We start from the raw sequence: 13,190 nt of genomic DNA, 5'->3' as shown, positions 1-13,190 counted from the left end.
CTGGAATAATAAGGACTGATGGGAGTTTGCTGGCACCGACAGTGTTTACAAAATTTGGAATTGTAACATGATCAATGTGTAGTTTTCCAGAATGATGCTGAAATCTAGGAAAAATCAAGATTATTTGATCAAGGGACTGGATTCTTAAAATGGTTTAAGCACAACACAAATACTTCATTTATAATTCCTGTGATGGTAGAGCTTCTGTAGGATAAAGTACATAGTAGTGAAAACAGTCATTTGAGTAGTAATTCTAAAGAGTTAGTCTAAGTGTTCAACAAGAAATCTTAAACTTTTTGCCCATTTTTCTTGCATGTCTTATTAAACTCTTCTTCCACACGATCCATAAACGCACTGTATGCATCTCGCCGCCTTCTGTGTCTCTTAAGGAAGATGATACAAAGGAAGTTAGTGAAAGCAAGCATATATCAACTTTAATTTTTGTTTAGCTTTTAAAAAATTGCTATTTAATAATCTTTGACTTTACAAACTTGCTCTACATGCCAAAGGCACATCTTGTTCTGTTTGTACATGCAAGACTATTCAAAGAAGCCTAATTTGTCCAAGGGAGAATTTGAGGCATAAAATGTGATTCAGCATCTTTTTCAGAGTGTTTGGGAGAGCCTTCTTGTCAGGCCTTACTTGAGTGCAATACAGTCAAAATGGGCTCCTTCAAAAAAAGTGGGAGTAAATTTGGGAAAGATTTCCCCACAACATTTAGGCTTCAATCCACCATGCCAACTATCTTTGATATAAGAAAAAAAAAAAAAAAACCCAAATTCTAGATAATCCATTATTTGCATTTTAAGTAAAAGCAGAAATTTGAATGCTTCACTTTTAAAGATAGGCATACCCTTCACTATAACAAATGAAGAATTCCTGCATTAAAGCAATTGTTAACAATGCTATATACAAACAACAACAGCTATGGAAAAAGAGGCAAACTCACTGTGTATGAAGCAGATTTAACAGGCCAAGGGGCTTTTGGTAAAATTAGCTTTGAATCCCAGGTGCATTCACGAGGCTTGTAAGTGATAAATCTTTCTGTACTGTTCTGTTGACCATTTTTCAGCGATGGGGACCCACTTACTAGAGATAAGAAGACAAATGAGAAAGTTAACAGTGATGTGTCTTTTTGTTCATGAAGTCTCTCACAAGATGGTCTCATTTTTGGAGATCAGGACCCAGGAGCAGTGAATTGCTGGGCAATTTATAGATGCAAATCTAAATTAAAAATTTCTTATCCTTTCTATTATTTCTGCTAGAATTAATTTTGTCCTTCTCCAAACATCAGTTCAAATCCTACCTTATTTTATTTCCTTGGGAATCTCTTTAAAAATTTTTTTCTCATTACTGCTTTTGACTTGAGAGGCATAGTTTGCATTCTACCTTATCTTTGAGTTAGATGTTTCCTGACACCAAAGACCTGGTCTTATAAAATATTTTTGGTGTTTTCTTCCATAGTGACTTACACATGAGGAAATTTGAGGTGTACTAATTTAATCATGTACCTAGACAAGGCCTTTTAAATTTAATCCATGCTAAAATGTGTACATTATTTGCAAATAAATTATCTTAATTTTCCAATTATAAAATTATATTTGCTACTCATTTTGAAAAGAAGAAAATAAAATTAACCATTATCCCACTATCCAGAAACAACCATTGCTAACACCTTACTGGTTTATAATTGATATGTAAGTATAATAGTAAATACAGTATGTATTAGCCTTAGCCATATAAAAATACTGGATTATACAAATTAAGTCTGCATAAACACTATACAAATGGCACCATAATAACACTAATGGTATGTATATTACCATGTGCTAGACAGCCTATGCTTTACATACATTATTTACTAAGTGCTTTACATATGTATAGGCTTCCCCCTTGGCTCAAATGGTAAAGAATATGCCAGCCTTGCAGGAGACCCAGTGATTCAATGCTCACAAAAATTTTATGATGTAAATTCAACTATTATCATTCCCATTTATAGGTAAGGAAACCAAGATATAGACAGTTTAGGTAACTTAGAGCAGTGAGGCCAAGATTCAAAGCTATGCATCTTGCTTTTGGAATCTATTTTAACTCATTGGTTCTCCACACAGAACACACTGAGACAGCTCGATTTTTAGTAATTTTTAGTAATATATTAAAAGTTGTGGATAACAAAGCATATGGATTGTTGCCATCAATGAACTGAGAATTTAAAAATTTTACTGTATCATTAAAGGTGATAAGTAAAAAAATACCTTTTGAATTATTTGCCTTTTTAAATATTCCTGTTAAGATATAATGCAGAAAGCTTATGTTTGCCATAAGCTTTGTTATCATAACTTTATGATAACAACTTACCTGTACTTAAGTGTTGTGACTTAAATTTTAATCCAAAAGGGTCCTTTTCATAAGTCATCACAAAATTTGGTAAATTATGTTCATTCTAGATATGTAAAGAGAAGATTGTGCTATTACTAATAAATATTGTTTCTTATTGCTAACATTCTACTTGGAATTCTGTTTCTCCAAAAATTAAATATTTCACCAGTAAGATGTATTTTGAGGATTTTGTTGTAGCATTTAAAACCTGCATATGAACAGTTGATGTAATCATCCAAGATTCCAGACAGTGTTTAACCAATTCATTTTATGATGGAGTCAGGACTTCACTTATCCTTCTGTGAATAATTTAGAAAAGATATTTTAAACAGGATGAAATAAAAAGAATCTATTCAGAATTTAGCAACATAATCTCAAATGCAAATAGAATTACATGTTTTATTTCTAGAGCTGAATTTATTTCAGGCAATAGGAAAAATGTTGAATAAAGCTAAAAATGATTTGCTGAGACTGGAATAGAATAAATACTGTTTTTAGCAAATTATAAAACAAAGTTTTCTTTAATATGGTTTCAATGCACCAGTATGAACTAAAATAGGATTTGTACACTTCCCAGAGCCCAGTCAAATGAAACAACACAAACGTCTCCGCTTGAAAGCTAAACCAGTGCGACACAAGAAGCATGAACTGGGGATGTGACGTCACTGGGGAGGTGACGTCACTGGGGATGTGACGCGGGAGCAGACAAGGCTCTCTTCTTCGTGCTTCTAGTCCTGCCACCCCAAACACTACAAGTCCCGAAGGAAATTCCTTACTGCAAAATGTCTTATCTTTCATCAAATCCAATGTGAAGCCAAGTTAGTTTAGAAAAATTTGTCAGTTGTTTAAAGCTGTAACAATACTGACATCTGGTGGTTGTATAGTTTATATCTTGCTGCCTCCCATTCACTCTTGAAAAACAAATTAATTGGCATAAAATTTAAAAGTCCCAGACTGGGATCGACATATGCACACTGCTATATATCAAAGAGAAAATTAATAAGAACCTACTGGTAGCACAGGAAACTCTACTCAATGACCTATATGAGAAGAGAGTCTAAAGAAGAATGAATATGTGTATCTTATGTATAACTGACTCATTTTGCTATACATCTGAAACTAACACACTATAAATCAACTATACTCCAATAAAACTTTTTTAAAAGTTCCTCATTCCTTGAACTTAAGTCGCGCAATTCTAATTTTAGTGAAATTTAAATAAATTAAATAATTAAAATTAATTTAAATAAACAAACCAATTGCACTTGATATTTAATTGACCTCCCCTCATTTACAAAAGGTAATATGTTTCACTTACTACAAACAGAAGCATTTAGATGCCCTGGATAAGTAAATAAGGTTACAGATCAAAGATTTTTGAATTTCCCAACTTTTATCCTAATAGCCCCTAAAAGTTCACTTTTATTGAGTACCTCAATATTTCCAACTTTGTTGTAAGAAATTTGTATATAATTGTCTCCTTCGTTACTTAAAATAACAATATAAAACATGTAGTATTTTTATCCCAATGTACAAATAAGGAGAGAGGCTTAACAACTTATACAAAATTATTAGAAAGTAAGAGAACTAGGATACTCAATGCTCTTAACTGTTTTCCTATATTTTCCCACTGGAATAAGCTTTTTCCTTTTTATTTTTTCTTTTTTAGATTTTTTGGTATTATCAGTCCTATTGCTTCTCTCTTTACCTAGCAAGAACCATATTTATGTGTTAGATTATAGGCCTAAGTATAGGATATATTCATGTTCTAATGGAATTATATTTTGACCTAATCACATCTCCTTAAATATTTACTCCCCACCACAATTTTAAATTAGAAATTTTTGCTCATATATTGTTCAAAATATTAGAAAGACTCCAAACCATTAGAAAGACTCATTGAAGTAATACAGTATTCCCTCTTTGTCAATTTTCATTCACTCATCCATTTGTTCCATGATTGATTCATTACTAGACAGTAAATTCCTGGAAACAGTTTTACAAACATACTTCAGTCCAAGATCTTCTTGAACCCTTTCTTGAATGACTTTCTAAAGCCATCCCTAAATTGGTCATCCCTTCCAGCAGATAAAACCTCATCAGAAACATCAGCCATCCTTTGCCATCCGTTTATTGCTGAATTTGAATTGTATTGCTGCATGAGAAATACTGCTGCAACTTTATACACATTATATTCACATATACTTCTTTTATTCACATAATAGTTACAGTTAAGAAATGAACAAAAATAATATATTTTCCCCATATCTGTTCTAAGTTATTTAGAATCAAATGCTTTTTTTTGTACCTGTCGAAAGTCGTGTGGTTTTGGATTGAGATATACACCACTTGGATATTTTCCACTCTCCACAAACATTAACTTTGCTTTATGTGAATCCAGACGTGGAAATGTAGTTATAAATTTAGGAGATATGGCCTTCTTGGGAGGATTCCTTAGGCTGGGAAGGTGAACCATTTTTCCTGGAAAATCAGGGATTTTTCTTCTTTCTTCTTCCGTGATGGTCCTTGATGGCTTTTCTGCAAGCCTTAAAGATGTATACAGTTTGTAACTAAAATCAGGAGGCTTTATTTCCCATACGTTGACTTTTACTTCAGATTGTGGTGGTTGCGGTGCATTTATTTTCCATTTGGAGTTGCGATCTTGCATGAGACAGTGCAGCGTCTCTGCAGTATCCCTGCCTCTCCTGCCTGTCTGGGACACATGGCCGTTTTCCCAGGTTGAAATCTGCAACAGATATGGAAACTGGTGAGGTATGCCACTCTAGCAACGGTGTATTGAATGTTTTCTCTCTGGGCCAGGGTAACCTCTAAAAGATTTATGAAGCAGGAAAAAAAAAAAAAGCTCAGAAATGATAGGGAGTGTGTGTAGAGGGGAAGGAAGTATTGTGGTGGCTGCAAGTATTTATTCAACATGTTTGTCACAGTAGTTACTGAGCTAGGGGCTAGGAATTCAAAACAATTAACTTGAAATCCATATCCGTAAATAAGTGAGAGAAATTGCGAGAAAGCAATGAAGACAAATAAAACCTATGTAATACAATAGATACCACAATAGTTTTATGAATGAAGATAAAAAATAAAGCCTATGTAATGTGATAGATATTACAATAGTGTTAAGAGAGGCCGGGAGAGAGCTCAGCTAGCTCCATCAGGAAAATAGAAATGATGTTGAAAGAAAATTTATCATTTGCACTGATCTTGAAGAATAAGGAGAAATAAGTCAGGGGGGTAAAGTAAAGAAATAGCATTTCACCAAGGCACAGGCAGTATGTAAAACCTGTCATAAGCTATTTCTGAGGTATCTGTGGCCATCTAAACCATGATATGTGTATTGGGCTTCCCTCACAACTCAGTTGGTAAAGAATCCACCTGCAATGCAGGAGACTCTGGTTTGATTCCTGGGTTGGGAAGATCCCCTGGAGAAGGGATAGGCTGTCCACTCCAGTATTCTTGGGCTTCCCTTGTGGCTCAGCTGGTAAAGAATCCACCTGCAATGTGGGAGACCTGGGTTCGATCCCTGGGTTGGGAAGATCCCTTGATAAGGGAAAGGCTACAGACTTCAGTATTCTGGCCTGGAGAATTCCTTGGACTGTATAGTCCATGGGGTCACAAAGAGTTGGACACAACTGAGCAACTTTCAGCTTCTACTATTGGGATCTATAGATAAGAATCATGGATTTCCTCTTTGTTGATCTGTTACAAGGACATGGTTGGCACAGTTCTGGCACATTCACATTTAGTGAATGTAAAGAATATGCCTGCAATGCAGGAGACCCAGGTTCAGTCTGTGTGGTGGGAAGATCTGGAGAAAGGAATGGCTACCCACTTCAGTATTCTTGCCTGGAGAATCCCATGGACAGAGGAGCCTGGCAGGCTACTGTCCCTGAGGTCGCAAAGAGTCGGTCACAGTTGAGTGTCTAATATGATAGTAGAAAATGCCAATGAATTTGAAATCTCCATGGAAATAGGGATAAAAATCAAATAAAATTTATCTGGCTAAGTGGAAATAAACAATGCTGGTGCCTGGGAAATAAGGGTCTGAGGTAGTTATGACTTTCCTTCTCGTGCTAGAATTTTATGCTGTTTGATAAAAACACCAAAACAGAGAAACTTCAAGATTCTAAATGCTATTAGGCAGTAATTTGAAGTTGAGAATAAAGAAAAGCTACTTTGGAGAAACACTGACAATGTCAACTTAAAAAATTAATAATAAATATTTTGTAAAATAAAATAATTGTTTTTCAACTTCTAATATAAATATTTTTTAAATGACTATGATCCATTGAGAGAAAAGCCAGAGGCATGTGTAGCAGAAGCATAGCATATGTATGTGAAGAGGTAGCAGAATAAAAAGATTTAAAAAAAATCAGTTACGGTTATATCACCAAAGGTCTTTTATGACACATCATTTTAACGAATCAAAGATACCACAAAATTTCTTAACAAAGATAAGAAATACAAGAGGAGCAACAGTGTATGGAAAGAAGTTATAATAATAAGTAGATTTAAACAAAATATGTGTCCACTATATAACTGGAAGTATAGGCCTGTGGCTAAGTCAGCTTTTGCTATAATAATGCTTTTTAACAAACTGCCCCAAAACTCAATTTCAAAAACTCAATGACTCAATGGCAACTGGAGGTCCCTCATCCCCTCCTTGTCTTTAGAGTCTGTGCCTTGCTTGAGTTTCCTGATCTAGAGGTTGCCCAAGGACACAGCCTTGAGATAGTACTGTGTTGCTGAGGCTATCTGGACAGTATACGTGACTTTAACCAGGGAAGTCCTCTCTACAAACTTTCAAGATTCAGGCAGAGTGGGGAGCCAGTGCAGAGATTTACTCATCTTGCAGCTGCCCAAGACAAGCCACATAGTGTAAGTTTCTTTGCTTCTTAAACCTGTCTACCTCCCTATCTGCAAGGGTCTGCCTCTGTCTTTGGTGTTTCCCTGCCTTCCATGTCCAGGGGCCAGGTTCAGATTACACCTGGGCAGCTCCTGAGGAGGTGGCAAACTAACAAACGGATGAAGAAAATGTTGTATATACAGAAAATATTCGGCCTTAAAAATGAAGGAAATTCTGCCACATGCAACAATATGAATGAACTTGGAGGTCATTATACTAAATGAAATAAGCCAGTCACAGAAGGACAATTACTGTGTGATTCCACTTATATGAAGAAATCTAAAATAGTCAAACAGAAATGGAGAGTAGAATGGTGGTTGCCAGGGCTTGGTGGGGAGGAAGAATGAGGAACTGGTATTCAACAGGTATAATGTTTCAGTTATACAAGCTGAATAAGTTCTGCTGTACAACGGTGTACTATGTTAACAGTATTGTATTGTACACTTGAAGATCTATCAGGAGGCTAGATCTTACGTTGAGGATTCTTACTCCATTTTTTTAAAGCTGAATAAAGACCAAAAAAAAAAAAAGGGTACTTAATATCTGAGTGAGAAGATTAGAAATTCCCCCAAGTGTTCAAAAATATATTATCCTCTGTTGCTCAATAATATAATAAAAATAAAGGTGATTTGATGAATAGGGACCCACTTACAATCTCTACAAAATTACTGCAAAATAACTTAATCATTAAAGTACTACACCAATTAACAAAACGTGGATATAGGATATAGGTTTACCATTTCCTAAGCAATGCTAAAAATATAAGTTAAATTAAAATATCTTAATTTCATGTTTATATATTTTGCTGTTGTTCAGTTGTTAAATCATTTCTGATTCTTTGCGACCCCATGGACTGCAGCATGCGAGGCTTCCCTGTCCTTCACTATCTCCTGGAGTTTGCTCAGATTCATGTCCAAATAGTCCCAGCACCACATTGACAGTGGTGGCATCCAACCATCTCATCCTCTGCCGCCATCTTCTTTCGTCTTCAATCTTTCCCAGCATCAGGGTCTCTTCCAATGAGTTGGCTCTTCACAACAGGTGGTCAAATTATTGGGGCTTCAACTTCAGCATCAGTCCTTACAATGAATATTCAGAGTTAATTTCCTAGGAAATTAACTGGTTTGATTTCCTTACAGTCTAAAGGAGTCTTCTCCAACACCACAATTCCAAGGCATCAGTTCTAGGGTGCTCAACGTTTTTTATGGTTCAACTATCACATCCATATGTGATTACTGGAAAAACCATAGGTTTGACTATATGGACCTTGGTTGGCAAAGTGATATCTTTGCTTTCTAATACACTGTCTAGGTTTGTCATAGCTTTATTATACAGTAAACAATAAGAATGTCTGCATAGAAATTAAAAGGGTTTGTAAAAAAGGATGTTAAAAGAGAAAGGGTAAGAGTTTAAAAGTTGGCAGTACCCTTCCAAGATTCTTCTAGAGGGGAGGGCAAGCTGGCCCATAATTGGTATTTTTATTACCCTTCTCATATCTATGCATAACTTTTCATAACCTGGGTCATTTAACTATATAACCAATAATGAATTATTATTCTCGTCTAACTTTAACCAAATCACTCTTAGATGATCATCTGGTTTCATATGCACAGTAGTCTACTGGAAGATAATGAACTGGAAAGAAAATACAAGTTAGTTTGGTTTATTTTTCTCATAAACTAATAAATTTGCATGTTGTTTTCATGTTGGATGCTTCTGAATCTGGCTAATGTGACTTTAACACTGACCCACCCACTCACTAGGAGATGATGAAAATAAACCCTTGACAGTCAGCGGTTAATTTGCTCCCAGTTCATGCCTTCTTTTATAACTCTCTTGCCTCACCTATGACCCTTCTCATTTCTGTTGAAATATACTTTGTAATTTCTGAGGCTCACCGAAGGCTCAGTCTTGACTAAAACTGTAAACATACGTATCTCCTGCAGGGCTCAGAAATCTGGTTACATGAGCAAAGAAAATACATGAGAGTACTGATTCACGGTCAGGGTTTTGTAATCAGCCGCCAGAAAAGATATGGAGGTTGAAGGTGTTGGTAAGTGAGACAACAAAGTGTTTCACCAGGATGCACAGCTAGGAAGAAACTGACCAGGAGGTTTATAAACGGGAAGAATAAGAATAGGTCTAATCAATATGAAAAACAAGTGTCATGGTAGTAAGAGAGCTAGACAGTCAACAGATTAAGAAGCTCTAACTGGAGAATGCAGTGCGGTCTAGACTTCTTTTTGACGAGGAAGCTGAGAGTAGACACAAGCTCATCTATCTCCTTCTTGCCACTACTGCTCATTTCTGTCTCTGTCTGTATATGTCTGGGGCTTCCTGGCTACTAAAAACTGCAACTATGCAACATATAAGCCAGGGATAAATTATCTTTAATTTGTATGATACTTCATTGTGTCCATATATTATGAAGTTATTGTTACATATTATTCAAAAGAATAATATGCATGTAAAATTAAGCTTCTGTGATATACGAATCATGTATTAGCATATGTCATCATGATCTCGGGTGGCCACGGCCGGCAATGTCTTGGAGCAAGGCTTTGGTTCCCAGGATATTGTGGCTGGGTCACAGCAGTGAAAGCACCAGATCCTAACCACTGGACCAAGGGTCAGCGACAAGGGCCCTGGCCCTTCAGCTTTGCAGAAGAGAATTCCCACACAGATGGGAAGTACTGAAATAAGTAAAGTATTTATTAAGAGGAATAGAAGAGTATACTGGAAATCAATTCTGAACATTCATTGGATGAATTGGATGATGCTGAAATTGAAGCGTCAATACTCTGGCCACATGAGGTGAAGAACCGACTCACTGGAAAAGATCCTGAGGCTGGGAAAAATTTAGGGCAGGAAGAGAAGGGGATGACAGAGGGTGAGATGGTCGGATGGCATCACCGACTCAATGGACATGAGTTTGAGCAAACTCTGGGAGATAGTGAAGGACAGTGAAGCCTGGCGTGCTGCAGTCCATGGGGTCACAGAGACGGACACAAATTATCAACTGAACAATATAAACAATGCGTGGAAAGACAAAGGGCAGACTCAGAGAGAGAGGAGCTGAGTCACACCCTCATGGCAGTTTGAATTACTTTTATGGGACATTTCTTCCGGGTTTCCTTTGGCCAGTCATTTTGATTTGTCTGGTTCACTGTCCATATTTGGTATATCTCAGGATCCTCCCACGTGTGTGCATGCATCTCTAGGGCCCAGGTTCATCCCTCAATTGTCCTGCTATTCTCATCTTGGAGTTTCAGTCAATAGGGAATGAATCTCCAATTGCTTTACCCTTGGGGTGGGGGTGGTCCATCTTCCTCCTCCCTCAATTGTAGTCCCAGGATACCCCAGCAGAAAGAAATCAACTGGAGATCTAGTTGAATGACTGAAGCTTGTGATGGCAATATCACATTATGCTCCTCACGTTGTGTGGAAAAAGCTAAGGCATAGAGAAATATGGTCATAAGATGTGAGGTTGAGAAAGTAAGAGAAAGTAAACTAGTAATCTCATTTAGTCAAAGGTTTAGTGATAAATGTTGATATACAGAAGCTGTACTTTGCCAAAGATGTCTCACTGGAAATAACAGAATAGTTTAATCTGCATTCAACAAGCCCAGTTATTCTCCATCTATGAAATTACACTGGTCTTAAGGATTAGTTTAAATGCCACTCCAGTAAAAGCTTTCCCAGATCTATCAGGGTTCATATTTCCTTATGAATACAGCAGTGGAACTTGAATTTACATTTTGCCTTGTTCCTTGTATTAAAGTTAGTTAATTGCAAGATCTGACCCAAATTAGATTGTAACATTGAGACAAATATACCTATTTTTACAAACACTATGTAGGGTTCTGCATATTTTAGGTTGAGTCATGTGAAATTTCTTTTATTCAATGATGTCAATCTTACAAAAGTGCAAACTTTAAATGGTTCCATGATAAGAGGAATAAGAATTTTATGTGTCAAATTCTAGAAATTACAGATTTTTTTGGAAACTGTATCTAAAAGCTCAAATATCTAATTACATTTTTTCTAAATAATGAAAGCTTCTAATAGTGGCAATATAAAAAATAAACTTTAAATTTCTTCCTCAATATTTTCTACTGCTGCTGCTAAGTCACTTCAGTCATGTCGAGTCTGTGCGACCCCATGGACGGCAGCCCACCAGGCTCCGCCATCCCTGGGATTCTCCAGGCAAGAACACTGGAATGGGCTGCCAATGCGTGAAAGTGAAGTCGCTCAGTCGCGTGCGACTGTGTGACCCCAAGAACTGCAGCCTACCAGGCTCCTCCGTCCATGGGATTTTCCAGGCAAGAGTACTGGAGTGGGGTGCCATTGCCTTCTCCGGATATTTTCTACTAGAATGTCACAAAATATTTTTGTTATCTGCTTTAATAATCATATTTTAAAATAAATGCATTCCTTAGGTTAGCAAATGTATGCAAATTTAAGCTTATTTTGCTCACAAATATGAGTTTAATTTTGTAAACTTAAGTATTTGGGAAGCTAGATAGACAGAGAGATAGACTGATACAGATATGTACCCGATACCTAAATGCTGTCAACAAGCAAAGAGCATTGTAAAATAGTCTGCTATTAAGATCACAGTGAAAAAAAAAAAGATCACAGTGAAATCCTTAGACCAGGAATTCATTTACATTTGTAGATTTATAAAGAAATTCAGCACTTCCAGCTTTCTCCTTCTTAACATATCTCATGATTTCGCATTTATAATATTACATAAAAAGAGATTGCTTCTCTCATAAATGAGTTAACGCCATATATTTTAACATAAAGTACACAAATTCCAAAGATCTAGATAAACTGACAAACTAGAATAACTCAAAATAAACACAAAAAAGGAGCATTCATTAGAAAATCAGTAACTTCACTCACCATTTAAAATTGCGAGTTTTAATAAAATTGTTTTTGGTAGTATGTCTCAGAAGATCTTTTCTGCAAAGACAGATGAGAGTAAGCAACAGATAGTTTATAAGGAAACATTTAGCCTTTGTTTACAAAAGATCTCAAAGTGTATTTAAGTTTTGCCCACCTGGGTTGCTAAGAAACTGAATTAATTTTCTAAAGGACTCAAGTCAGATTAGGAAAAAAAGTGAAAGTAGGACCTCTCATGTTCCCTAAAACCTAGCAACAAGGCAATAACTCCTGAGCTCTTTTTGGAAATGTTAGAAAATCAATATATTACAAAATTCAAAACTTAGTAAACATCAAGAGAGAAAATAATCCCACTCTAGAGCAGTTTTACTAAATAATGTCTTGACAATTCACTTTTCGTATTTGTTTAGTAATCTTTTTGTAAGTCAACATGAGTTTAACATTTAATATAAGCACAATTTGAAAAGCAGGTTCAACTCTTTTATTACCTTGGGTTTAAGAATGTTTGAGTTAATTTCCTCAGTGTTCATTTTATAAGGCAAGTGAGGATTACAAGTTGTTCTTCCATAATTTACAGCTTAACCTACTGATTTCTGCAAAATAAATTATGGAGAAAGCTTTCTGTTTTCACTGGTCAAATTCTACACTCAGTGATCTCTTGGTGAGATTAAAAAAAAAAAAAAAAAACCTCATAGAAAATTTCAAATGTGTACCAAAATAGACAGAATTGCATAATGAATCTTCATGTTACCATCACCTGGCTAAAAAATTGATCAACTTATAGCCCAAATTGCTTTAAACATCCTCCAACTTATCTCCTTCTCTTATTATTATTTTGATGCATCATATCAACTTATCGAGCTTCCTTGGTGGCTCAGTAGTAAAGAATTCTCCTGTCAATTCAGGAGACATGGGTTTGACCCCTGGGTCGGGAAGATCTCCTGGAGAAGGAAACAGCAACCCACTCCAGTATTCTTGACTG

The 13,190-nt window shown here is 36.0% G+C and overlaps 1 protein-coding gene across 1 annotated transcript; it reads right to left on the bottom strand.

The window, feature by feature from the left end:
- Positions 1-287: 287 nt before the first annotated feature.
- On the bottom strand, positions 288-12,291 carry LOC122438933 (uncharacterized LOC102725191 homolog). The gene is made up of 5 exons (XM_043464243.1): positions 12,209-12,291; positions 4,688-5,125; positions 2,359-2,443; positions 950-1,089; positions 288-383 (listed from the first exon to the last, which is right to left on the bottom strand). Exons 1-5 carry the CDS (start codon positions 12,209-12,211, stop codon positions 288-290), a joined length of 762 nt encoding a protein of 253 aa, XP_043320178.1. The 5' UTR covers positions 12,212-12,291.
- Positions 12,292-13,190: the final 899 nt, after the last annotated feature.

Source organism: Cervus canadensis, chromosome 3 (genome assembly GCF_019320065.1).
Source record: "Cervus canadensis isolate Bull #8, Minnesota chromosome 3, ASM1932006v1, whole genome shotgun sequence".
Lineage (NCBI taxonomy): Eukaryota > Metazoa > Chordata > Mammalia > Artiodactyla > Cervidae > Cervus > Cervus canadensis.
This window is presented reverse-complemented; position numbering and strand designations above follow the sequence as displayed.

Excerpts from the sequence above, each read along its gene's own strand:
- LOC122438933 (XM_043464243.1), bottom strand. Across the intron at positions 2,444-4,687 it reads AACCACACGACTTTCGACAG|AATGAACATAATTTACCAAA; the intron begins GTACAAAAAAAA and ends TTACATATCTAG. Across the intron at positions 384-949 it reads TTAAATCTGCTTCATACACA|AGACACAGAAGGCGGCGAGA; the intron begins GTGAGTTTGCCT and ends ATCTTCCTTAAG.